The 19,754-nt window shown below is 38.8% G+C and overlaps 1 protein-coding gene across 17 annotated transcripts in view; it reads left to right on the forward strand.

The window, feature by feature from the left end:
* Nucleotides 1-19,754, forward strand: part of snap91a (synaptosome associated protein 91a) — a 46,776-nt gene that overhangs the window by 9,434 nt on the left and 17,588 nt on the right. For all 17 annotated transcript variants that reach the window (XM_011484849.3, XM_078933041.1, XM_078933044.1 and 14 more), the window contains exons 2-8: nt 7,745-7,887; nt 10,375-10,450; nt 11,639-11,741; nt 12,195-12,288; nt 16,776-16,887; nt 16,995-17,101; nt 17,178-17,219. In XM_011484849.3, the coding sequence (XP_011483151.1) occupies nt 7,745-7,887; nt 10,375-10,450; nt 11,639-11,741; nt 12,195-12,288; nt 16,776-16,887; nt 16,995-17,101; nt 17,178-17,219 (677 nt within the window). The remainder of the gene's footprint in view (nt 1-7,744; nt 7,888-10,374; nt 10,451-11,638; nt 11,742-12,194; nt 12,289-16,775; nt 16,888-16,994; nt 17,102-17,177; nt 17,220-19,754) is intronic.

The following is a 19,754-nucleotide window of genomic DNA, read 5'->3' on the forward strand; positions in this document are numbered from 1 at the left end:
AAGTCAGGGATAATTTTCAGATGCATAAACAAACATAAATTAGCCTCTTCAAATAATAATTGTACTATACAATGATCTCGTCAAACACACTAGTTAATACTTTATGATAATTTGTTAAGAAGGAGCTATCCGATGGCAGGCCCGTGCTGAGTGATGGGAAGCTGAGCATGTTTGGAGCTGCAGCAGGAGCGCAGTTTCAGGTGACCTCTGATTGTTTGTACAGATACCTGTATCCAGCAGCTGCAACTCGTTCTGACTCCACTGCATCTGCTTCCCAGCAACCCCCGTCTATGTTGCACTGTGCCACACATGGACACGATGCATTCTGGGTATTTTTTTTCCCCTCACTGCATGCTGCTTAAGGGTAAGAAGAGATAAAAATAATCTCTATACTTTACTGGTCCATTCATGTGTAGCTTAACACTGCATGAGTCATACAACATGGTTTCTCTTTCACCTCCTATACCCAGAAAGGAGCACCAATGACTGCATAAACTCCACATCATGACAACATCATCAATTCTCTGAATTGAAGCCACGTGATGCTGTAGAGGCTTCAGTCAATCCAGGGCTGCTCTGCGTAAAGTCTTCCTGTTTTAAAGGACTCGTCCTGAAAATGCAAAAGTCTGTTTCCAAGGAAACCACCTTGGCATGTTCCCACGGATGCTTGAACATTTGTCCTAAAATTAGAAAATTGGTGTTGAAAGAGATGCATTTTTGTGTGGTAGACTTCTGGTGCGTTTGCATGCAGTTGTTCTCATGCAGTGGCGGTCGTTTCACTCACAGTTATTGATGTGTTAAAGGCTAGCAGTTGAAATTGGAGTCAGGCTGAGTCTTTCCTGAGTGTAGCACAGGCAGGGCCACTGATATGCTATTCAGTAGCTGTTATCTGACACCGCGTAAGTCAGCAGAGCATGTGTGAGTCCAGACTAAAAGAAGTACTTAAGCCTGCAGCATCAATCTTTGCAGCAGATTTTGTTGTTTTGCAACACAAAAATGTTCATTGATTAATGTCTAATTTAATATTTACATGCTTTACATGTTATGTGTATGTGTACTGATGAAGACGGTGCGTGGAATAGTATGGAAGCTGAAATTTAAAAAAACAAAAAAAGACTTTTGGGCCTAAAATGCAGGACAGATGTATTGGCTTAAAAAAAGGATAAATAATAAAAAAGAAAGTAATACGAGGTAGATATAGGAATAAATAAACAACTAAATAAGAAAAAAGACGAATTAAAAATGCAGCAGTAGTTCCGGTGTGACAGTTTCTGTGGTTTTGTTCTATGTTCTTGAGTGGTCAGGAGTCAGGAGTTCATTAGAGTGACGGCTCGGGGGAAGAAGCTGTCTTTGTGGCGAGTGGTTTTGGTGCGCATTGTCCTAAAGCGCCGCCCTGACGGGAGGAGGCTGAAAAGGCCGTGTCCGGGATGAGAGGGGTCCTTTGCGATTCTCCCAGCCCACTTCCTGACCCTGGATCAGTACAGGTCCTGAATGGAGGGAAGGCTGGAAGCAATAATCCTCTCAGCAGATCTGATGATTCTCTGTAGTCTGTTCTTGTCCTGTCTGGTAGCTGATCCAAACCAGACCGTGATAGATGTGGTCAGAACAGACTGGATTATTGCCGTGTAAAAGATGGTCAGCAGCTCCTGAGGCAGGTGGAACTTCTTGAGTTGTCGCAGGAAGTACAACCTCTGCTGAGCCTTTTTCCAAAAGTAAGTCAATGTGAGAGGTCCACTTAAGGTCCTGTGAGATGGTGGACCCTAGGAACCTGTGTCTGTTGAGGGGACAGTGGTGTTGAGAATTGTGAGTGGGGGGTTCCTCCTGAAGTCCATTGTCATCTCTGTCATTTGATGGACACTTGTGCAAGTGGCTTGCCATTGGCTTCAAGGGTGGTTTTCCACAGCTTCATTGAGTGTTCTATAAAGGTTTTTAGAGTCCTGCTGATGTTGTACAGCTCCAAGCATTCAGTGATCTACGTGTGTGGTGTGCAATCAATCCTCACGATACGAGACGATTTGCAATACTATCACGATATGGCGATAATGTGATAATCAATATATATCGTCTCTTATTACTCACAATATATCAAACTTTAAGAAAGAAGAACTTGAAAAACTGTTTTTGTTGGAAAATATTTACCCATTTATTTTTTCGTTTTTGTAACACAGTGATAATAAACAATTTGTGTCCTATTTGGTGTAATGAATAACAGAGTTTTGTGTAACATTGCTGAAATCAGTAATACTCTGTTTTAGACAAACAATGACAATTTTCATTTGGAAATATCTGTAAATTTCGATTTAAACAACAGTGAACATGAACAGCAGCTATTATTTAGTGCAAAATTGCTGTAAACAGGATTAAAAAAATGAATAAGTCAAGTAGCTAGTAGGCACATTGGTATTAACTTTTGAAAAACAAAGCCATAGCTATCACATTATTTAAAAAAATAGCTGTAAATCAGATATTAATTCTGTTAACGAATTATAGTGTCTTTGTTAAAAAATAAATGACACCATTTAGTGCTAATGTGATGTAAACAAAAATAAAATTCTCCCAGAAAAACAAAATCAGGTAGCTATGAACTTTCCTTTAGGTTATTTAAGACATAAACTGCTTTCAAAACAAATGACCAGGGATAAAATACATGAACCTAATCCTTGTGCTATCCTAGGCACTTTAACATTGGGAGTTGGGTCATCTAGACCCACTAGACAGTGCTCTGAATCTTTTTTCTTCAATGATTTGTGATCTTCACTGGTGTCCATGGATTACATGAAATCTTTCCACCTTTATCCACCTTTGTCATGGTAGGGAGAACACGTCAATGTAAGGGTGGGGTCATCTAAGATAGCACAAGGGTTTAAGTGCATCGAAAAGTAAACATCTTTGTGAACAAAACATTTGGGGAAAAGCTGCATGTGATGTATGTATATATTGTAACGACCCAGCTGGTACGCTGCTGTAGCAGGGACAGAGCGCCAAGCTGATAATGAACTGGCTACTTTGGAGAGCTGTCCGTGCACAGCCTTAAAAGGGGGAGAAGCAAAGCGAGAGGCAGATCGCATTATGTCCTTTATGGCATCTGAGTCCATTTATTTGAAGACATCACAAACAGCTAAACAGCATGAAGGTTACTTCTGCTCCCAGCCCTCTTACTCATGGTTTCACACCCAAGATTCCATACTTTCCATGAATCTTAGGGGCTGAAGGCGGGGCTGAACCCAGGTCATCACACTATGTTCATGTTTGTCTTGAGAACCACAGGCTTTTTAGCGTCATGACGCCACTCGTCCATCGCTGCTTTGAGGAGAAGGGGGGTCTAAGGGCAGGGATGCCACTCTTTCTGCTGTTTCCATCTCAACCATAGCTCTGGTCTGGACGTACAGTGCAGGGATAATTTTTTTAGCATTTCCTAGAAGGAATGTCAAAGCGTGGCTCTAATGCATTCAATAAAAACCAAAATCCCTCGTTCTCCACCTCACTGCAGGGACGGAGCTCCTTGTACATTTAAACAGCAATCCTGTGTGTTATTGCCTCTGCTCTTGCAGAAGACGGTGGTAGCTTCGCTTAGAAAAAGGTATCCGCGCCGGGCTGTGTCGGCTTCAGGCCAGCAACAACCACGGCTTTCTCACACAACTCCGGGTGATGCAGCTTCAATGCTGCCGGCGCGTCTTTTAACTTGCTGCTTTCGCTATTTTCTTTGTTTTTCCCCTGTGCCGTTTTTGTTTGAATGTGCATTCTTCTTCGTCCACCCGCGACAGCCAATCTCGCAACGAGCGCCCTTATCTACCCTCAGAAGAATCGTCTTACCAAAGGAAGGTTAAGATAACGTTTTACAGGGTCTCTAAACTTACATAAAAGGTCAATACTTGATGAAAACGCATCGAGAATCAATCACGGGACTAAATATCGCGATATATCACCATATCGATATTTTGGCACACCCCTAATCAATCCAGGCTGTGCACAGATTGGTGTGTCGTGACCAGTCTTGAGCGACTGTTCTGTCAACAAGGAGTTGGTGCATGGCTCCTCTGGAGTCTACCAATGCCCTTCTGTGTATGGCTCATGTATTGATCCATGTGCCTATTTATCTTGGCTGCAATGATGCCTGACATAAGCTGAGATTTTTCTTGCTTGTAGGATTGGTGGCTGACTGATTTGTTTTCAGCTGTGAACAACAGATTCCTCACAAAAGATTCCTTTATTTAACTGTTTGTGAGGGAACCTCAAATGAATTATTAGCCTCAGACAGGAATGAAAAAGGGGTGTCTAGCAGAAAACAGTGTCACCTGATAAAAAGCAATAGAGAGTTCTGGACATGCAACAACCAGGAAGTTGTAACCATAAAAAAGCTGCTGCTGTCTCTCACTCTCAGCAGCAGTTAGTAGGTCTTGAATAACTGGATGGGGAGGACAAAGAGCTGCTGAAAGCAGGGGGGTTGATTTAACAGTTCAACTCCCCGTCACGGTGACAAGTCTTTAAGCATTAACTCTTGGTCAGAACACTACAGGGTTGTTAACTATCTGTCCAACAAGGCAAACAATTCTAATCCACTATTTAAAGACAATCATTTAGTCAAGAGTGGATTGATCAATCACTGAACTATTGCAGTGACTGTGGCCAAAAATATAAGGACATATCTTCAGTCAAAAGATATTTTCATGCCAGATAACTTCCTGTAAGGAAGTCCAATCAGTGAGGTCCCATACCTTTTCAGGTTTCATATTTTGTTTCGTTTTTTTGGAAGTATTTTTTCACCCTTAAACATCCATACATTCTTATTTCTGGAAATTACGTTTGCTTTCCAAAGCGTTTACTTTTTTTTGTTTCATGTTTTTAAAATTGTGTTTTGCTTCTTTGGACTTACATTTTGATTTCTAAAATTTGATATTGTCCTTTTGGTTTTTTATTTTTCTTGTCGTTATCTTTAATATGTTTTGCTTTGAGTGATTTGAACTTCTGTAATAAACTCTCCAGAGAAAAAGAGAAAACAGATTAGGATGAATATTCACATGGCCTTGGTCCGGGATAGACTAAAACAATCAGGTACCAAAAAAAAAACAATTACACACTTGGTAAAAGACTGAAGCTGAGACAGTCTGACACTGCAGGTCTGCCCGCTCCAGATAAAGTGTCATTGTGCAAACACACAGATTTTCCTTAGTGGAGCTGACAAGCAGGAAGGAGCAAAACAGAGGCATGACACCTTAGTGTGTTGTTTCGGAAATCCAGTCACTAGACGATTATTTATTTGTTTGTGGGTTCTAGATTCCATGCATGTAGTATGTGAACACATATGTGTTCATGTTCAAAGTATGCAGGAAGTTTGTGCATTAAATCCTGAGTATTCCAAATAAATCAAAGTAATATTAATCTCCGAAACATTTGTCTTCTTCATTTGATCACCATCAAACATATGAATTTCACCAATACAGTTTAAATGAACTAAGTGTATTCTCCTAATAAAACTCTGTTATTCAAAAGCAACAGTTAGCAGACACATCATATCATTCCATTCTACAGAGATTTAAGTAGACATTCAAACAAGCAAATCCAGAGAAATAGTGTGTAAATGAGCATTCTCACACACCTGCATGTAAATATTTTAGTGTTGGTGGGGGTAGACGGTGAGTCAGAATTTACTGCAGCATTCAAATCAGAACAAAGACTGTTTCTCTCCGTTGGATTTGGATTCCGTTCATCCTGGATCCTTGTAATTTTGTCAGTTTCACACATTCAGTCAGATGTGAGCCATAGACAGACTGATTTTCTTCACAAGCTGCTGAACATGGTGCTCCAGCTCTAATAGTCATTTTGAGTCCCTTAGTTGTGTAGATATGAGATGGAATGGCTCTGTGTTTTGTTACAGCATTATAGAAGATGTGAGCCACAAGAGGAAGCGCAGTGAGAGACAGGCAGAGAGTGAGACGAACAGACAGACAGAATGAGACGGGGCGATGAAACGCGTAGGATGATGAAGGCTGCTGACTCATCAGCGCTGGTTGTATTATCCTTCACACTCATTGTGTGTGTGTGTGTGTGTGTGTGTGTGTGTGTGCTTGCTGTTTTACTATGGAAATGCACAGACATCATAACTGCAGGATGAAAGCAGGACAGAAGACGCAGAATGATCTTCAAAACAGTCTGACCTTGACATTCAAATAATGGTGCTGCCATAGTTAACAGGTTTTTAATCATGTGAAAACTAACAAACTGCAAGCCAAAGAGAAGGCCTCAAAAAACACATAAATAGGTTCACTAGGGGCCAGGGGCCACTTGCCGCCCAATTTTTGAGTCAATATTAGGATAATAATTGGCAAAGATAAAGAAACCATCACTACAAGCTTCTCTGAGGATTGTGAAGATAACAAAAGCAAAATCTTTAACTAAAATCTTTGTTTCCTCCCTATGGCAAGAAGAAGTTCTATTTTTTTTTTAAACTCATGAATGATGAAACAGTTTGAAGTGTGTGTGTCTTATCATTTCATTCTAATGGATTTCCACTCTGCTGTTCTCATTTACCACACTTCCAAAGTCTTCTGACCCCCCCCCATATAAAATGCTCTAGCTCCGCCACTGCTGTGGTCATTTACGGCTGGTTATGGTTTGATTTAGAAGTTGTTGTAGGTGTTTGGTTTTGAAGTAGCTCATGCATAGCATTTAAGATAAGGCCACAAAGGCGCCCAAGTCTGAGTCCCCCTGTGCCAGTCCTGGGTCCATATAACAATACCAGACTCTGTCAGGAAGGGCACCTGGTGTAAAAGCCTCAGCCAAACCACCTGAACCATCTGACAGCAAATCAGTGAGAGCGACCCCTGAAAGCAAATGCCGAAAGGTCAACAACATTGCTTTTCTTAGTAATATTTGAAATTTTAATAAGTGTTGTTTCCAATAAATGTTGGCCGGCTGTTCCAGCTGCAGTAAGGGGTCGTAGAAAATTGTCAGATTAGACTTAAAAAAACTTCTTTTTAACTAAAAAATGTGACCAACAAAATGAAATGCTCTATAGATTTTTTTGTGTGTGGAAATTATCTTACATTCCTTTCATTCATTTTAGTGCTTGAATAAAAATTAGAAATGTTAAAAACATGGAAGTCTGAAGATGTGATTTAGTGCCAGCTTTGCCGGTCCTCCAGAGGGCAAATGAACTCATTTTGTTCAAGAAATCTCTGATCTATTAAGTGAGCATTTGAAAGGACCATTGTGTTCCTTTGGGGAGATGTGAATTGTATCCTGCTGCAGTGATTACCGGTCGCTGCTGCAGGTGTGATTGTCATTGCAATCGTGTCTTCATGTTGGGGGTTCTGAATATTTGCAAGTCTCTGCAGTGGATTATTCCACTCTGTCGCTGCCTGATTGTTCTGTGAAACAAATAGCAGCAGTGGATCAAAGTGAAACTCAGTTCTGTTTCACGTGGTTTAAATAACGGGAAAAAGAAGAATTAAAAATAAAAGATGTATGAGAAAAGGTTTTTTTTTTTGGACAGGATCTGTGTACAAACAATCAAAAGAGTCATCAAATTTTGGTGAACGCCAAAGAAAAATGTTGCTGGGAGGATTATTAAAACACTGAACATCAAAACAGAAATAAGAAGTTCAAATTTAACATAACCAGGTGTTTAAACCGCTGTGTTTGATTTATCCTATAAATTCTCACATCTGCTTCTATTGTCACCAGCTGAACTTACCACATTCTACCAGACTACAGTTCATCACCTCTTCTCTTCTGTGTTTCTCAGTCCTGATCCAGGCCACCCAAGAAACCAACGTGAACATTCCCCAGATGGCCGACACCCTGCTGGAGAGGGTCGGCAACGCCAGCTGGGTGGTGGTCTTCAAAGCCCTGATCACCACACACCACCTCATGGTTCAAGGCAATGAGGTGAGCACATGACCTGCTCTTTAGGTCCTTTTTCTAACACCTTTTTCTAATCAACTGCTGCTCACTTAATAATTTCTCTTTTTGTAGATCATTTTGTTGTAAAACCTGTTGATGGTTTGGTCAACAATTTTCTGAAATATTTTCTCACATAGCAGAAGCAATTAAACCACCTCAAATGATGCCTAACTGCTGCACTCCCTTTAGCAAAGAAATAGCTAAAAAGGGAGAAATGAATTGATGGATGATTCATCGAGCACAGAGCTAAATGGTCACAAAGTAGTGAGGGTGCAGAAGGATGAGCATCAATTTTAGTTAAAAAAAGAATACCAATGAGGATAAAAATCCAAATTTGTAGGTGAACAAACTCATCCTGAGGTGCCTGAGATTTTAGACATACCTTGTGTTGCTGTTGTTTAGGTGGAGCTAAACTTTTGACACGAGTAGGATTGATGCTGTTCTGTAAATGTGCCAGAATTGTATTGAAGTAAATATGGCAGTAAAATTCAGTCTGTTTTCTGAAAACGAGCATTTTGTCTTTTATTATTCTGCAAAAAGTAAAGAACTTTGTGTTTGGTAGATGTTGCCTTTGTCGTTGCAAAGCTTCCTGGAAAAAAACGGCATATTGTTGAAAATCCCATTCCTTTCCCTTTTACATTGTATCACATTTGTAAGGAGCACACACTTGTAGAATGAACAGGGGAGCTGTGTCCAAAAACCTAGTCCTTTCTGCCAATGCTAAACAGCTTTTGTTTGGGCAGAGTTTTCACCCTTGGCTGCATCTGTAGAGGAACCTCTGCCACCCTAGACCTAGGAGGGCAAGGAAACATTATTTATGGATTTTTTTAATGCATTTTTCACAAGGGTTTCTTCTTTATGGGATGTCCATTTGCCATCTTCCTCTGAAATTCCCTACAATGTACACTACTTTCAATAAGTTAGGGATATTGTGGAAAACTCCTTGGATTTCGTATGCACAGGGGTTGTTTTCTTTGGGGTAGGGAGTAATTGTATTTATGGGATTTACAGACCTTATTTTGTGTCTTCCACAGAATAGTATCACCGTGTTCAGAATGGTTACTTATTGGAGGCAAAACCAAACAATTTTAAAAGAAAAACATTTTCAATGTGGCATCAGTTCCAACATTCTGTGGGTATAAAAAACTTGTTTTGCCAGAGAGTAAATATTGAGATTATTAGTAATATCAAAGGGAATTTTTACATATTTCATTAAAATTTAGACTAACTAGAAAAAGAAAGCATCTAAATAAAAACATCCTTAACTTTTTCTAAGTGGGGTAAATCTGGATCTTCCTTTTGGAGGTGGCAGAAGGGTTCACTTCACACCATGGCAGCTGCTGAAGTTGGGCTATCACACATGCTCCATCCGGACTGAACGTGACTTGCCAATTATTGGAACAGACTGACTGCTGCTGCAGGACTCGTGCTCACAGGTGCACATCAGGCATCCGTCTACCTGGCACCATCTGGGAGTTGCAGAAGCTCTGAACAGAAGTAAACAGAAGTGCATCCAGTCTGAAGATCTGTGTGTGCTTTAGTTAGCTACACGTGCACTGAACCTGAACATGTGGGGGAACGTTTACACCGAATCCAGATTCTACGTATACGGATTTGACTTGTAGGATCGAAGTGTGGAAAGGGCTAACTGCTGTGTAGTAACAATATGGTTGGAGGCAGTGTGATGATATGGGTCAGCATATCCCCTAGTAAAAACAAAAAAACAGACTAGTCATCATTGGACTCAACTTCCATGATATTGAGATGAGACTTTCAGTGGACATCATTTTTATGCACACATTTTATGCAAAATGCATGTTCCTTACAAATATTATAAAGGGAATTAAACAAGCTTTCAAACTGTATAAATTATATTACCAACAAGCATTACAACAACAAACAGAAATGTGCTTACTTTTGTATTTAAGCCTAAACCTTAAACCTAAATTCTTGATTTATATTGAATTTATTGATATATTATTTTTTATTACCTTTCTCAGTCAGATGCTCTGTATGTATTCAGTATCTCCATGTCCCTAAATGTATTGAAAGTGCATATTACTTGTGTCATTACGCAGCTAAGCAGATGGAACTAATGTGTGTTTGATGGGACTGAATTCTTTGACCCTCTTCAGCAACTGCACAAGGCCAGGAGTTTCTCCAGCTAGAAATTAATTACAGGAATTCCTCAGGTGTGCAAAATCAAAGTTCCTTCTATAGTTTAATGAATCCCTGACCTAAGAGATACCTGAACATTTAAAATAAGCAAGGACAACCATATGGAGAACATATGATTTAGATAATGTAGGGTGAACAATATTCAAATGGTTTTGTTTTTTCTACTTGTTTTTTAGATTGTAAAACCTTTTATGTGCTTTTGTTTCTTCCATTTTGAAATTGGCATTTAAAAAGATGTTAGTATGTTTTCAGTGGATTAAACATTTAATTGAGCATTTTTCTCTTCTCCTGCAGAAATTCCTGCAGTTCCTGGCGTCCCGGAACACCCTGTTCAACCTCAGCAACTTCCTGGACAAAACTGGCTCCCACGGTGCATAATGACTTTCTTATGCTTCAAATTTACAACTTGTTCTTTACAACTTTACCATGTATTTTATGCAGAAGGTGAATCTTACTTTTACTTGATAAAATGACCATGTGTTCTCCAGCCCCAGCTCTCCTAATCCCCTGTTCTCACAAATCATCCCAGCTTCATGGAAAATAATACAATAATTTAGGAATGTAGTCTCTGCTGAGGCTACTGCACTGTCCAGTCTAGTTCCACCAAAATAGATTATCAAAAGCTGACAAACACTTTTAATGTGAAACTTGATTTTATTGTTAAAGTAGTCTCAATGACAACTTCCTACCTCTTTTTTTCTGAGTTGCTAGGAAAAGTGTCAGTTTTTAATAAATTGTTATCAGTATAAAGGGTGGAAAGGTTTCAAAATTAGTTCCTAATTGTTCTGAGTTTTCAAAAGCTTGCTCTTTGTTCTCACGCTTTTGAACTTATTGAATTATTTGTGTGTTTTTTCTTCTCAATTTGCTTCTGTGGTTTGTGTCTCATATCCGTCCTGAAGTGCTCTAAGACTCTTTGCAGTTGAGCCGTCCATTTTTGTGCAAAAATTTCAGTCTTTGAACCGGAATTGTGACTGATCGAAGACAAAAACAGGCAGCCGACCTTCTGCCTGCATGAATGTGGCATGTTATCTGGGTACATGGAAAATGCTAGATTCTCATGTCTGATCAGTTACAGATGACTTAGTCTGTGCATCACACAGTTAATCTGAGCTGAAGAAGTTTTTTTAGGTGGCCACATACAATTTGAGCTTTCTCTGTGAATCTAAGGTAACATTATCTACAGGCTATTTTGTCTTCTTATCAAGTCAGGAGCTGTCAAAGCCTGATGAGATGCTCACATTCTTGCACTTACAGACAGAAAATAAAGAGAGAAAGGGTAGTGATGTGGTGGTAAGCACTTTTGGCTCACAGTAAGAAGGTGCTGGTTGGAATGTTCTACCTGTGAACATTTGGACTTTCTCCAGGTGCTCTGGCTGCTTCCCCCATACTGAAAGTATGTCCAGTGGGTTATTGGAGATCTTAAATCGTCCCTTGGGAGGAAATGTGAAGGTGTCCTGTTGCATTACTGTAATTATGAATGCAGGCTTGTGGTGCTCTGACAGCCGGTTTAGGTTACCCTGCTTGAACATCTAAACTAAAGTTTGTCTGTCCTCCTCAGGCTACGACATGTCCACATTTATCAGACGCTACGGCCGCTATCTGAACGAGAAGGCCTTCGCCTACAGACAGATGTCTTTTGACTTTGGCCGGGTCAAAAAAGGGTAAATTTTCTCAATGTGCTATCAAGAGTAGCCTTTCATATAGCAATTTTACTCAAATGAAAACATAATTTTACCTCTGAATCTTGCAGAATAAAACACATCCTTCAAGAATTTGTCTGAGAAACAAAGAAAGTTTTGGGTCTATGTGAGGATGTCTTCATTTATTAATGTTGCCTCAATATTTTTAAGACTCAAAAATATGTATGTACATTGTTTCAAGAAAATTAAAGAGTATTTTTATCACAGTCCTTTCCTTAAAAACAACAGTGTTTGTGCACTGATCATGTCTTTCTGACCAGTGAAGCATAAAAATGAAAGCAGTTTCATGATGAAACCATGCTGTTCCCACTGCACAAGGGAGGTTAAACCACTACCTTACCCCGGGCTCTTGCTGTATGTTGTTTCCTAAATCCACTGTGTCTGGGTTTTTATTTTCTTATCCTTGTGTCTTAGGGCCGATGGGACAATGAGGACCATGTCAGTGGAGAAGCTGCTGAAAGGAATGCCCACCCTGCAGGGCCAGATTGATGCGCTGCTGGATTTTGATGTGAGTGACACTTGCTGACAGGCAAACATCAGAGAATTCACTGGTTGGGGGTGGGAATCACTCAGGGCAGAAGAAAGCTTGAAAAACGCTTATTAAAGGTTCATTCAAGCTGTTGCTGTAGCTCATTATGTGAGTTCATGTTAAGAGCTTAAAGACTCCTGACCTCATTGGTGTGTTTTACTTCACAATATTTACCTGATTCTGTTATTCAAAGTAATTCCTTATCTTAGAAATAATCCAATACTCAACTCTTGGATTAAAAATGATATTTATCACAACACCTGTTGATTTCAAGTGACAAAAGTTTTTGTAACGTAAATGCAAGATGAGATTAAAGGAAGATATGACACCCAGAATCCCAAACTATGCAAGTCATAGCTATATATGGCAAAAGAATGTCATCTAAGAATAAAAAATGTCATGTATGTAAACCATGAGATCGCTTATCCCTTATGCTATCTTAGATGACCCCACCCTTCCATTGACATGTTATTCCTACCATGACAAAGGTGGATAAAGGTGGAAAGATTTCATGTAATCCATGGACACCAGTGAAGATCACAAATCATTGAAGAAAAAAAGGTTCAGAGCACTGTCTAGTGGGTCTAGATGACCCAACTCCCAATGTTAAAGTGCCTAGGATAGCACAAGGGTTGAATAAGGAGGGTTTCCAGGAGTAAGAATTAAGATTTATTTGTGAAAGATAAAGATGTTCAGAAATAAAAAAAGTCAATAAATCTTTAGCTCTGGGTTGATGACGTCTTTCATGTTTAGGATAGGCTAAGACGAACCTCAGCTTAGAGGCTGATGATGGTTGAGCATACCAAAGCTTCATTCCTGGTGGAGAACAGGGTGGAGGAGGTCTGGAACACTGAGACACAACCATCCATCCGTTTTACAATATGCAATAAGCAATTTCCCCATTTTGAGATTAAATAAGGTTCTAACTATCTATCAAACATTTAGATTTTGTTTCAGTTTAGCTTTTGTTTCAAAATGAAACAAGCGATAGGAGAGTACAGAGCGAGGTAACAACAGCCAACAGCCTCGAGTACCTGAAGGTGAGGTAGATCCTCTTTACTGAAACTGCCCCAGTCCTTCGCTACGATGGGTTTTACATCTTTCTTTTATTTTTTGAAACTCAAGATGGTCAAAACTAAAGTGAAAAGCACAAAGTGAGCATTGTAAACAGACTATGCTTTTAGAGCACATGTGTCAAACTCAAGGCCTTTTCATGTCATTTGAAAATGTGGCCCCCCATGTCATTTGATGTGGCCCGCTAGAGCATGAAGGTTTTTAATTTCCTAAGATAAAAAACAAAAATTGGTGTGTATTTATTCATATCTAGGGGGAATTGTATGGAAGCGATTATGTAGCACAAATAAAAAGTAAAGTCAAAACCAGAAATGCTTTTTCATTTTCAAAATGAAGCTGCATTTTTTGACTCAAAAATATAATGAAAAAGCAAACCACCAAAATGCTTTTTCATTTCCTTCCTCAACACAGCTTATTCTGTCACTTAATTAAAATTAAAATGAAAATGGTATTTGACATTTCATTTTCAAGACGTTCTCTGGTAAATGTGTAGCATAATTCATTTAGAAATGTCTAATTTGACAATTAAAATGGATTAATAGAAATGCTTTTTAATTTTCAAAATGAAGCTGCATTTTTTGACTCAAAATTAAAAAGAAAAAGCAATACTTCAAAATGCTTTATCATTTTATACTTCAACCCAGCTTTTTCTGTCACTTAACTAAAATGATAAATAAAATGGTATTTGACATTTAATTTTCAAGACGTTCCATGGTAAATGTGTAGCATAATTCATTTAGAAATGTCTAATTTGACAATTAAAATGGATTAACAGAAATGCTTTTTAATTTTCAAAATGTAGCTGCATTTTTTGACTCAAAATTAAAAAGAAAAAGCAATATTTCAAAATGCTTTTTCATTTTATACCTAAAACCGCTTATTCTGTGTCATAATTAAAACGAAAATGCAAAGAGGGGATTGCATTTGCATTTTAACATCCACCCCGCGCACCTTGTCACAATATTCATTTCGAAAAAGCATTAGCAGAGGGGAGGCGGGGCGATGACGTCACTGCTTTCTCTACGGTTTGATTTATTAAGAGCAACGTTTAGCATGGAGAAATCTGCTGTCTGTTGATGGGGCTCCAGGTGTCATCAAACAGTAAATTCACCGCGAAGCTGCAGATAAATGTGTAAATATATGGGAATCAGTCTTTATTTTGTTCTGGACACCACTGGAAACACAAATTCATATGATGGTTTCTCAGATCGCAGCAGCATTTCCGCCTTCAGCGATCGTCGGGAACTTCGCGCTCCGCTATGCGAAGGCAGCTGGCGGTCCGAAGAACAAAGCTTGTCCGCGGTGCGTCGGGAGGAGGACCGCAGAAGGAGGACATGCAGCTACTTAGTCCTGAGAAGCTGTGGAAACTCATCAGAAGTTCACAACCATCACAAAACCCTCGTCTCTGCCGCTAACACAGTCTGCTTCTGGTGCATGTTTGCGTCAGTCAACAGCCGGACACACAGAGAAAGCAGTGACGTCATCGCCCCGCCTCCCCTCTGCTAATGCTTTTTCAAAATGAATATTGTGTCAAGGTGCGCGGGGTGGATGTTAAAATGCAAATGCAATCCCCTCTTTGCATTTTCGTTTTAATTATGACACAGAATAAGCGGTTTTAAGTATAAAATGAAAAAGCATTTTGAAATATTGCTTTTTCTTTTTAATTTTGAGTCAAAAAATGCAGCTACATTTTGAAAATTAAAAAGCATTTCTGTTAATCCATTTTAATTGTCAAATTAGACATTTCTAAATGAATTTTGGTACACATTTACCAGAAAACCTTTTGAAAATTAAATGTCAAATACCATTTTATTTATCATTTTAGTTAAGTGACAGAAAAAGCTGGGTTGAAGTATAAAATGATAAAGCATTTTGAAGTATTGCTTTTTCTTTTTAATTTTGAGTCAAAAAATGCAGCTTCATTTTGAAAATTAAAAAGCATTTCAATTAATCCATTTTAATTGTCAAATTAGACATTTCTAAATGAATTATGCTACACATTTACCAGAGAACGTCTTGAAAATGAAATGTCAAATACCATTTTCATTTTAATTTTAATTAAGTGACAGAATAAGCTGTGTTGAGGAAGGAAATAAAAAAGCATTTTGGTGGTTTGCTTTTTCATTATATTTTTGAGTCAAAAAATGCAGCTTCATTTTGAAAATGAAAAAGCATTTCTGGTTTTGACTTTGCTTTTTATTTGTGCTACATAATCGCTTCCATAGAATTGGACTTGAAATATGGGATTGGGTAACTATACATTAGGATTTAAACACTGTCCATATAACCTAACCTGACAGAATCAAATTTAAAAGGATTTATGTTAGAGGAACAAGCAAACTTATGTTTCTATGCAACTGTAATTGTCACTTTAAAAAGTTATAATAAATAAATAAATGAGTAATTTAACATTAACGAGTAGTTACAATTATTTTTCATTACATTTAGTTACATGTATAAGTTATATCTGACCCTTTGAGGACAGCCACTATGCTGATGTGGCCCTCAGTGAAAATGAGTTTGACGCCCTGTTTTAGATGAACTAAGAATGAATGGTTAGGGTTAGTTTAGTCCATAGAGACATATACAAATAGAGATCAGACGTATTATAATATAAACCTGAGGTGTCTGTCCTTCAAAAGTACAAACATGAACAATGATACCTAATAAAGATGCAGTAAAATCACATGATTTAGCCTAGAACAATGTACAAAACAGACAGCTGTTTACTCTTTGAAAAAATAGTCATATTTTATTGGAATGCTTTACATTACTATATTATAGTATTTTTCTATTGTGATGCATTACTTTACTGATCCCCCCATCACCCTAATAAGTGAGGAAGAGGGTAGGTCAGGGACAGCTGGCCCCCGGTTGATGAAACAACCGTCCCCCTGTATTGGGCCCGGGTCTCCCCAGCTAAGGTTCAGCCCCAGGGCCCCACCCCCACCCCACACAGAGAGAGAGAGGGGCCGGTGTGGAGCCAGTATTTGCTAAATTTGAAATGACTGGTGTTCATCCTGCGGTCTTCATCTCCTTCCAGTCTCAGAAATGGAAATGCAGACAAACTGTGTTGTTTTGTCTGCAGTTTGACTTCTTAGGTTACATCCAGAATTACAAACAAGTCTGTCCTGTTCTATGTTTTTATTCCTTATGTCTTCATTGCAGGAGCTTCAGCTGATCCCTGTGTGGTAAAACAAAGTGTGTGTGTGTAATAAGAACATCACTATACCATTGTATTGATTCTGGACAACAAAGACCTTTTCCAGCTCTGACTAAAATATGCAACTTTTTTATAATTGATATTGTTTACTTGAAATGTAAAAGGTTTTAAAAAAACTTTACAATAAATGTTTTTATTTGATTTATTAAAACCAAACATGTGTCTTCAGGTGCATTCCCAGGAGCTGAATAACGGAGTGATAAATGCCTGCTTTCTCCTGCTTTTCAAAGACCTCATCAAGCTCTACGCCTGCTACAATGACGGCATCATTAACCTGTTAGGTAAAGAAACATGGCTTTCATCAGATCCGATCCAATGGTCAGTCTCTTTACTCTCACTAGTGGATTGCAAAAAATGCTCTAATTTTTTTGTGACTTCCTTTGTCCAGAAAAATTCTTTCAGATGAAGAGGAGTCAGTGCAAAGACGGGCTGGAGATCTACAAGAGGTTCTTGACACGAATGACTAGGGTGTCCGAGTTTTTTAAAATAGCTGAGGTATCCTGCAAAACTCTGACTGATGGGCTCTTTTTTTGTGTGCAACCTTTTCATGTGTCTGTCTGTGTGTTTGCAGCAAGTGGGAATAGACAAAAACGACATTCCTGAACTCACACAGGTAAAAGTAACAAAAATTCTACTTCACTTTAGCTAAGTTGTATTTATGTTATATTTAAATGATGTGCTTTTTTTTCTCGAATGAATACTAACAGAGCACGCTGGTGGTGCCTTCTAACTTTCCTGCATGCCAGTCTTTTCTTTTTCACCTGCTGTTAACATCCCGATCGCTCATCCTCAACCACAGTTGGACACTCACAGAGCGCTTCACATCGTCTATGATCTGTGGTTCGTTGGTTAATGACGGCCCTTTGCTCCCCCCTTCTCTTTTCACTTCCAGAGATGCAGATTGATCATTCAGGCTGAGAGTGTGAGTAGTGATGAGTGCACAGAGCTAGCTTTATGAAGCAGCCAGCTGAGAGAGAGTCTACATTTTTGAGTGCACCGAAATTAAAAACACTGCACAGTGAGCGCATAGCGAGCAGACACACAGCAGATGAAGAGGGATGAGGTGACTGTGGGAGCTGATCGAATGTGAGCTGTGATATGCCACACAATGCTGGCTGCTAAAAGTCCAAACAAAAGCTTTTTTTTAATTTTAATTTATGACCCTTTTAGTTTGAGCTGAAGAGTTTCCGTGGCAGCCTTTGTGTCATAATGAGCTTCGCTTATTCTAACAATTAAAAAAATAACTGCTGGAACAGACAAACGTATTTTTAAATCAAACTCATCTTTAGAGGAAACTCAGCAGCTGATTTATTTATTTATTTTATTATTTTTTTGCCTTTTTAAACATGGCCGCATGAATGTTGGCAAAAAATAGCATGCGGAAGAAATGCAACTTTTTTAGATGCTGCAGAATTGCTCCAATGCACAGCAGAATAAAGTGATAGAAGGATGTTAAAATGATGGGGATCTTTTTTTCAGAAGCGTCTACTTTGAAACCATTTAAGAGATTTTTCTATAAAACCACCAACCTTGACAAAAGTAGATCTTTTTCAAAGTCAGATAAAGAAAAATCTTAAAACTAAAAACTCATTAATAGTCAAAGTCAAACCACCTGTGTCATTTTCTTGGACATAGTTTCTGAAGCACAGCAGCATTTTATAAGAAGCTTTGCCTCTGAGTTGTGGGCGGGACTGTTGACATGAAGCAACCTCACCCCCTTTCCCTTCAGCCATAACTGAGAGCTCTCTGTTTACAAGTTCTCGTGCTAGCTTACAGCCCCTCACAACCCCAACCTGACATTAGCGATGCAACAAAAATGGCGATCAGATCGGTAGCCGTCCAGTTTTGATCCTGATTCCAGCTCAGTTAAAGAAAATGAAGATGTACATGGATCCATTCGTCTAGAAGTGAATGCGGTGCAGGGAGCTTGTGGCCTTCCCATAACCTTGTTTACATAACAAGTACAACCTTTTTTAACCTGTATTTTTCTGTCTGCTCCTCTTTTACAACAATTCTAATAAAGAAATACCCAGAAATGCTATGTTGAGCTTAATTTTCTTAAGATATGTCCTCTATAATCAGAAATACCTTGAGAATATGTTAAAAACACCCAAAACACACATTTCTTAGATGACCCCACCCTTACATTGACGTGTTCTCACTACCATGACAAAGGTGGATAAAGGTGGAAAGATTTCATGTAATCCATGGACACCAGTGAAGATCACAAATCATTGAAGAAAAAAGGTTCAGAGCACTGTCTAGTGGGTCTACATGACCCAACTCCCAATGTTAAAGTGCCTAGGACAGCACAAGGGTTACATTTCATGAACAACAACTTAAGACTGTCTATTACTACATCTAAGAATTGTATATCACAGTTTTCTTTGTTGTTGTTGAGTAAAAGGATGGATGTTAGCATATTCAGGAGGACAACACCATCAGTCATCCAGATCACAATGCATCTGTGTCAGTCAGCTATGATATTAACCTATTTAAGAGGAATTAGATTAACACTAACCAGACAGGATCATTTTAATCACAGGTTTAATTTGGAGATGAGTTGTTTTTCTCATTGTCTTTGTCTTTCTCTACTCTTTTAATAACCTCCTAAGTACATAAGCATTTCACATGAATGAAAAAAGCCTTGTGATTGTAAAAGTGGTAAACTCTCCTCTTCACCAGCACACATTTAAAAATGCAATTTTACAAGGCTGTTGGCTGAGGTAAGAGAACTGTTTTGATGACCAATCTGTGTTGGAACCTCAGCGATCCAAAAATAAAACCTCAGTTTCAGCAGGCTGGTTTTTGTCAGAGTCATGGATCAATAGATAATCATGAACTGCTGGGGAGGGGTTCATTTTGCTTCTAAACACCCAATAAATAAACTCTGACGTTTTACTCTGAAAGGACATAAAACAAAAGAAAATGGACTTCAAAAATAAAGCACCTCTTTTTTTTACTCCAGAAAAATCCCTGACCACCAAATGGTTTAGGGGTAGTTAGAAAAAAGACAACCCAAAATGAGTGGCTGCACTGATGTTCACAATAAAAGCAAACATGATTCATAGTTTGATATCTTTAATCAGAGAGAAGGCATTTTATGAGGACAGGTGGCTCGTTACAGTCTGCGTGAGCGTCCACTTTT

The sequence above is a fragment of the Oryzias latipes genome, chromosome 16 (assembly GCF_053564925.1).
Source record: "Oryzias latipes strain Hd-rR chromosome 16, Olatipes_Hd-rR_3.1".
In the NCBI taxonomy this organism is placed as follows: domain Eukaryota; kingdom Metazoa; phylum Chordata; class Actinopteri; order Beloniformes; family Adrianichthyidae; genus Oryzias; species Oryzias latipes.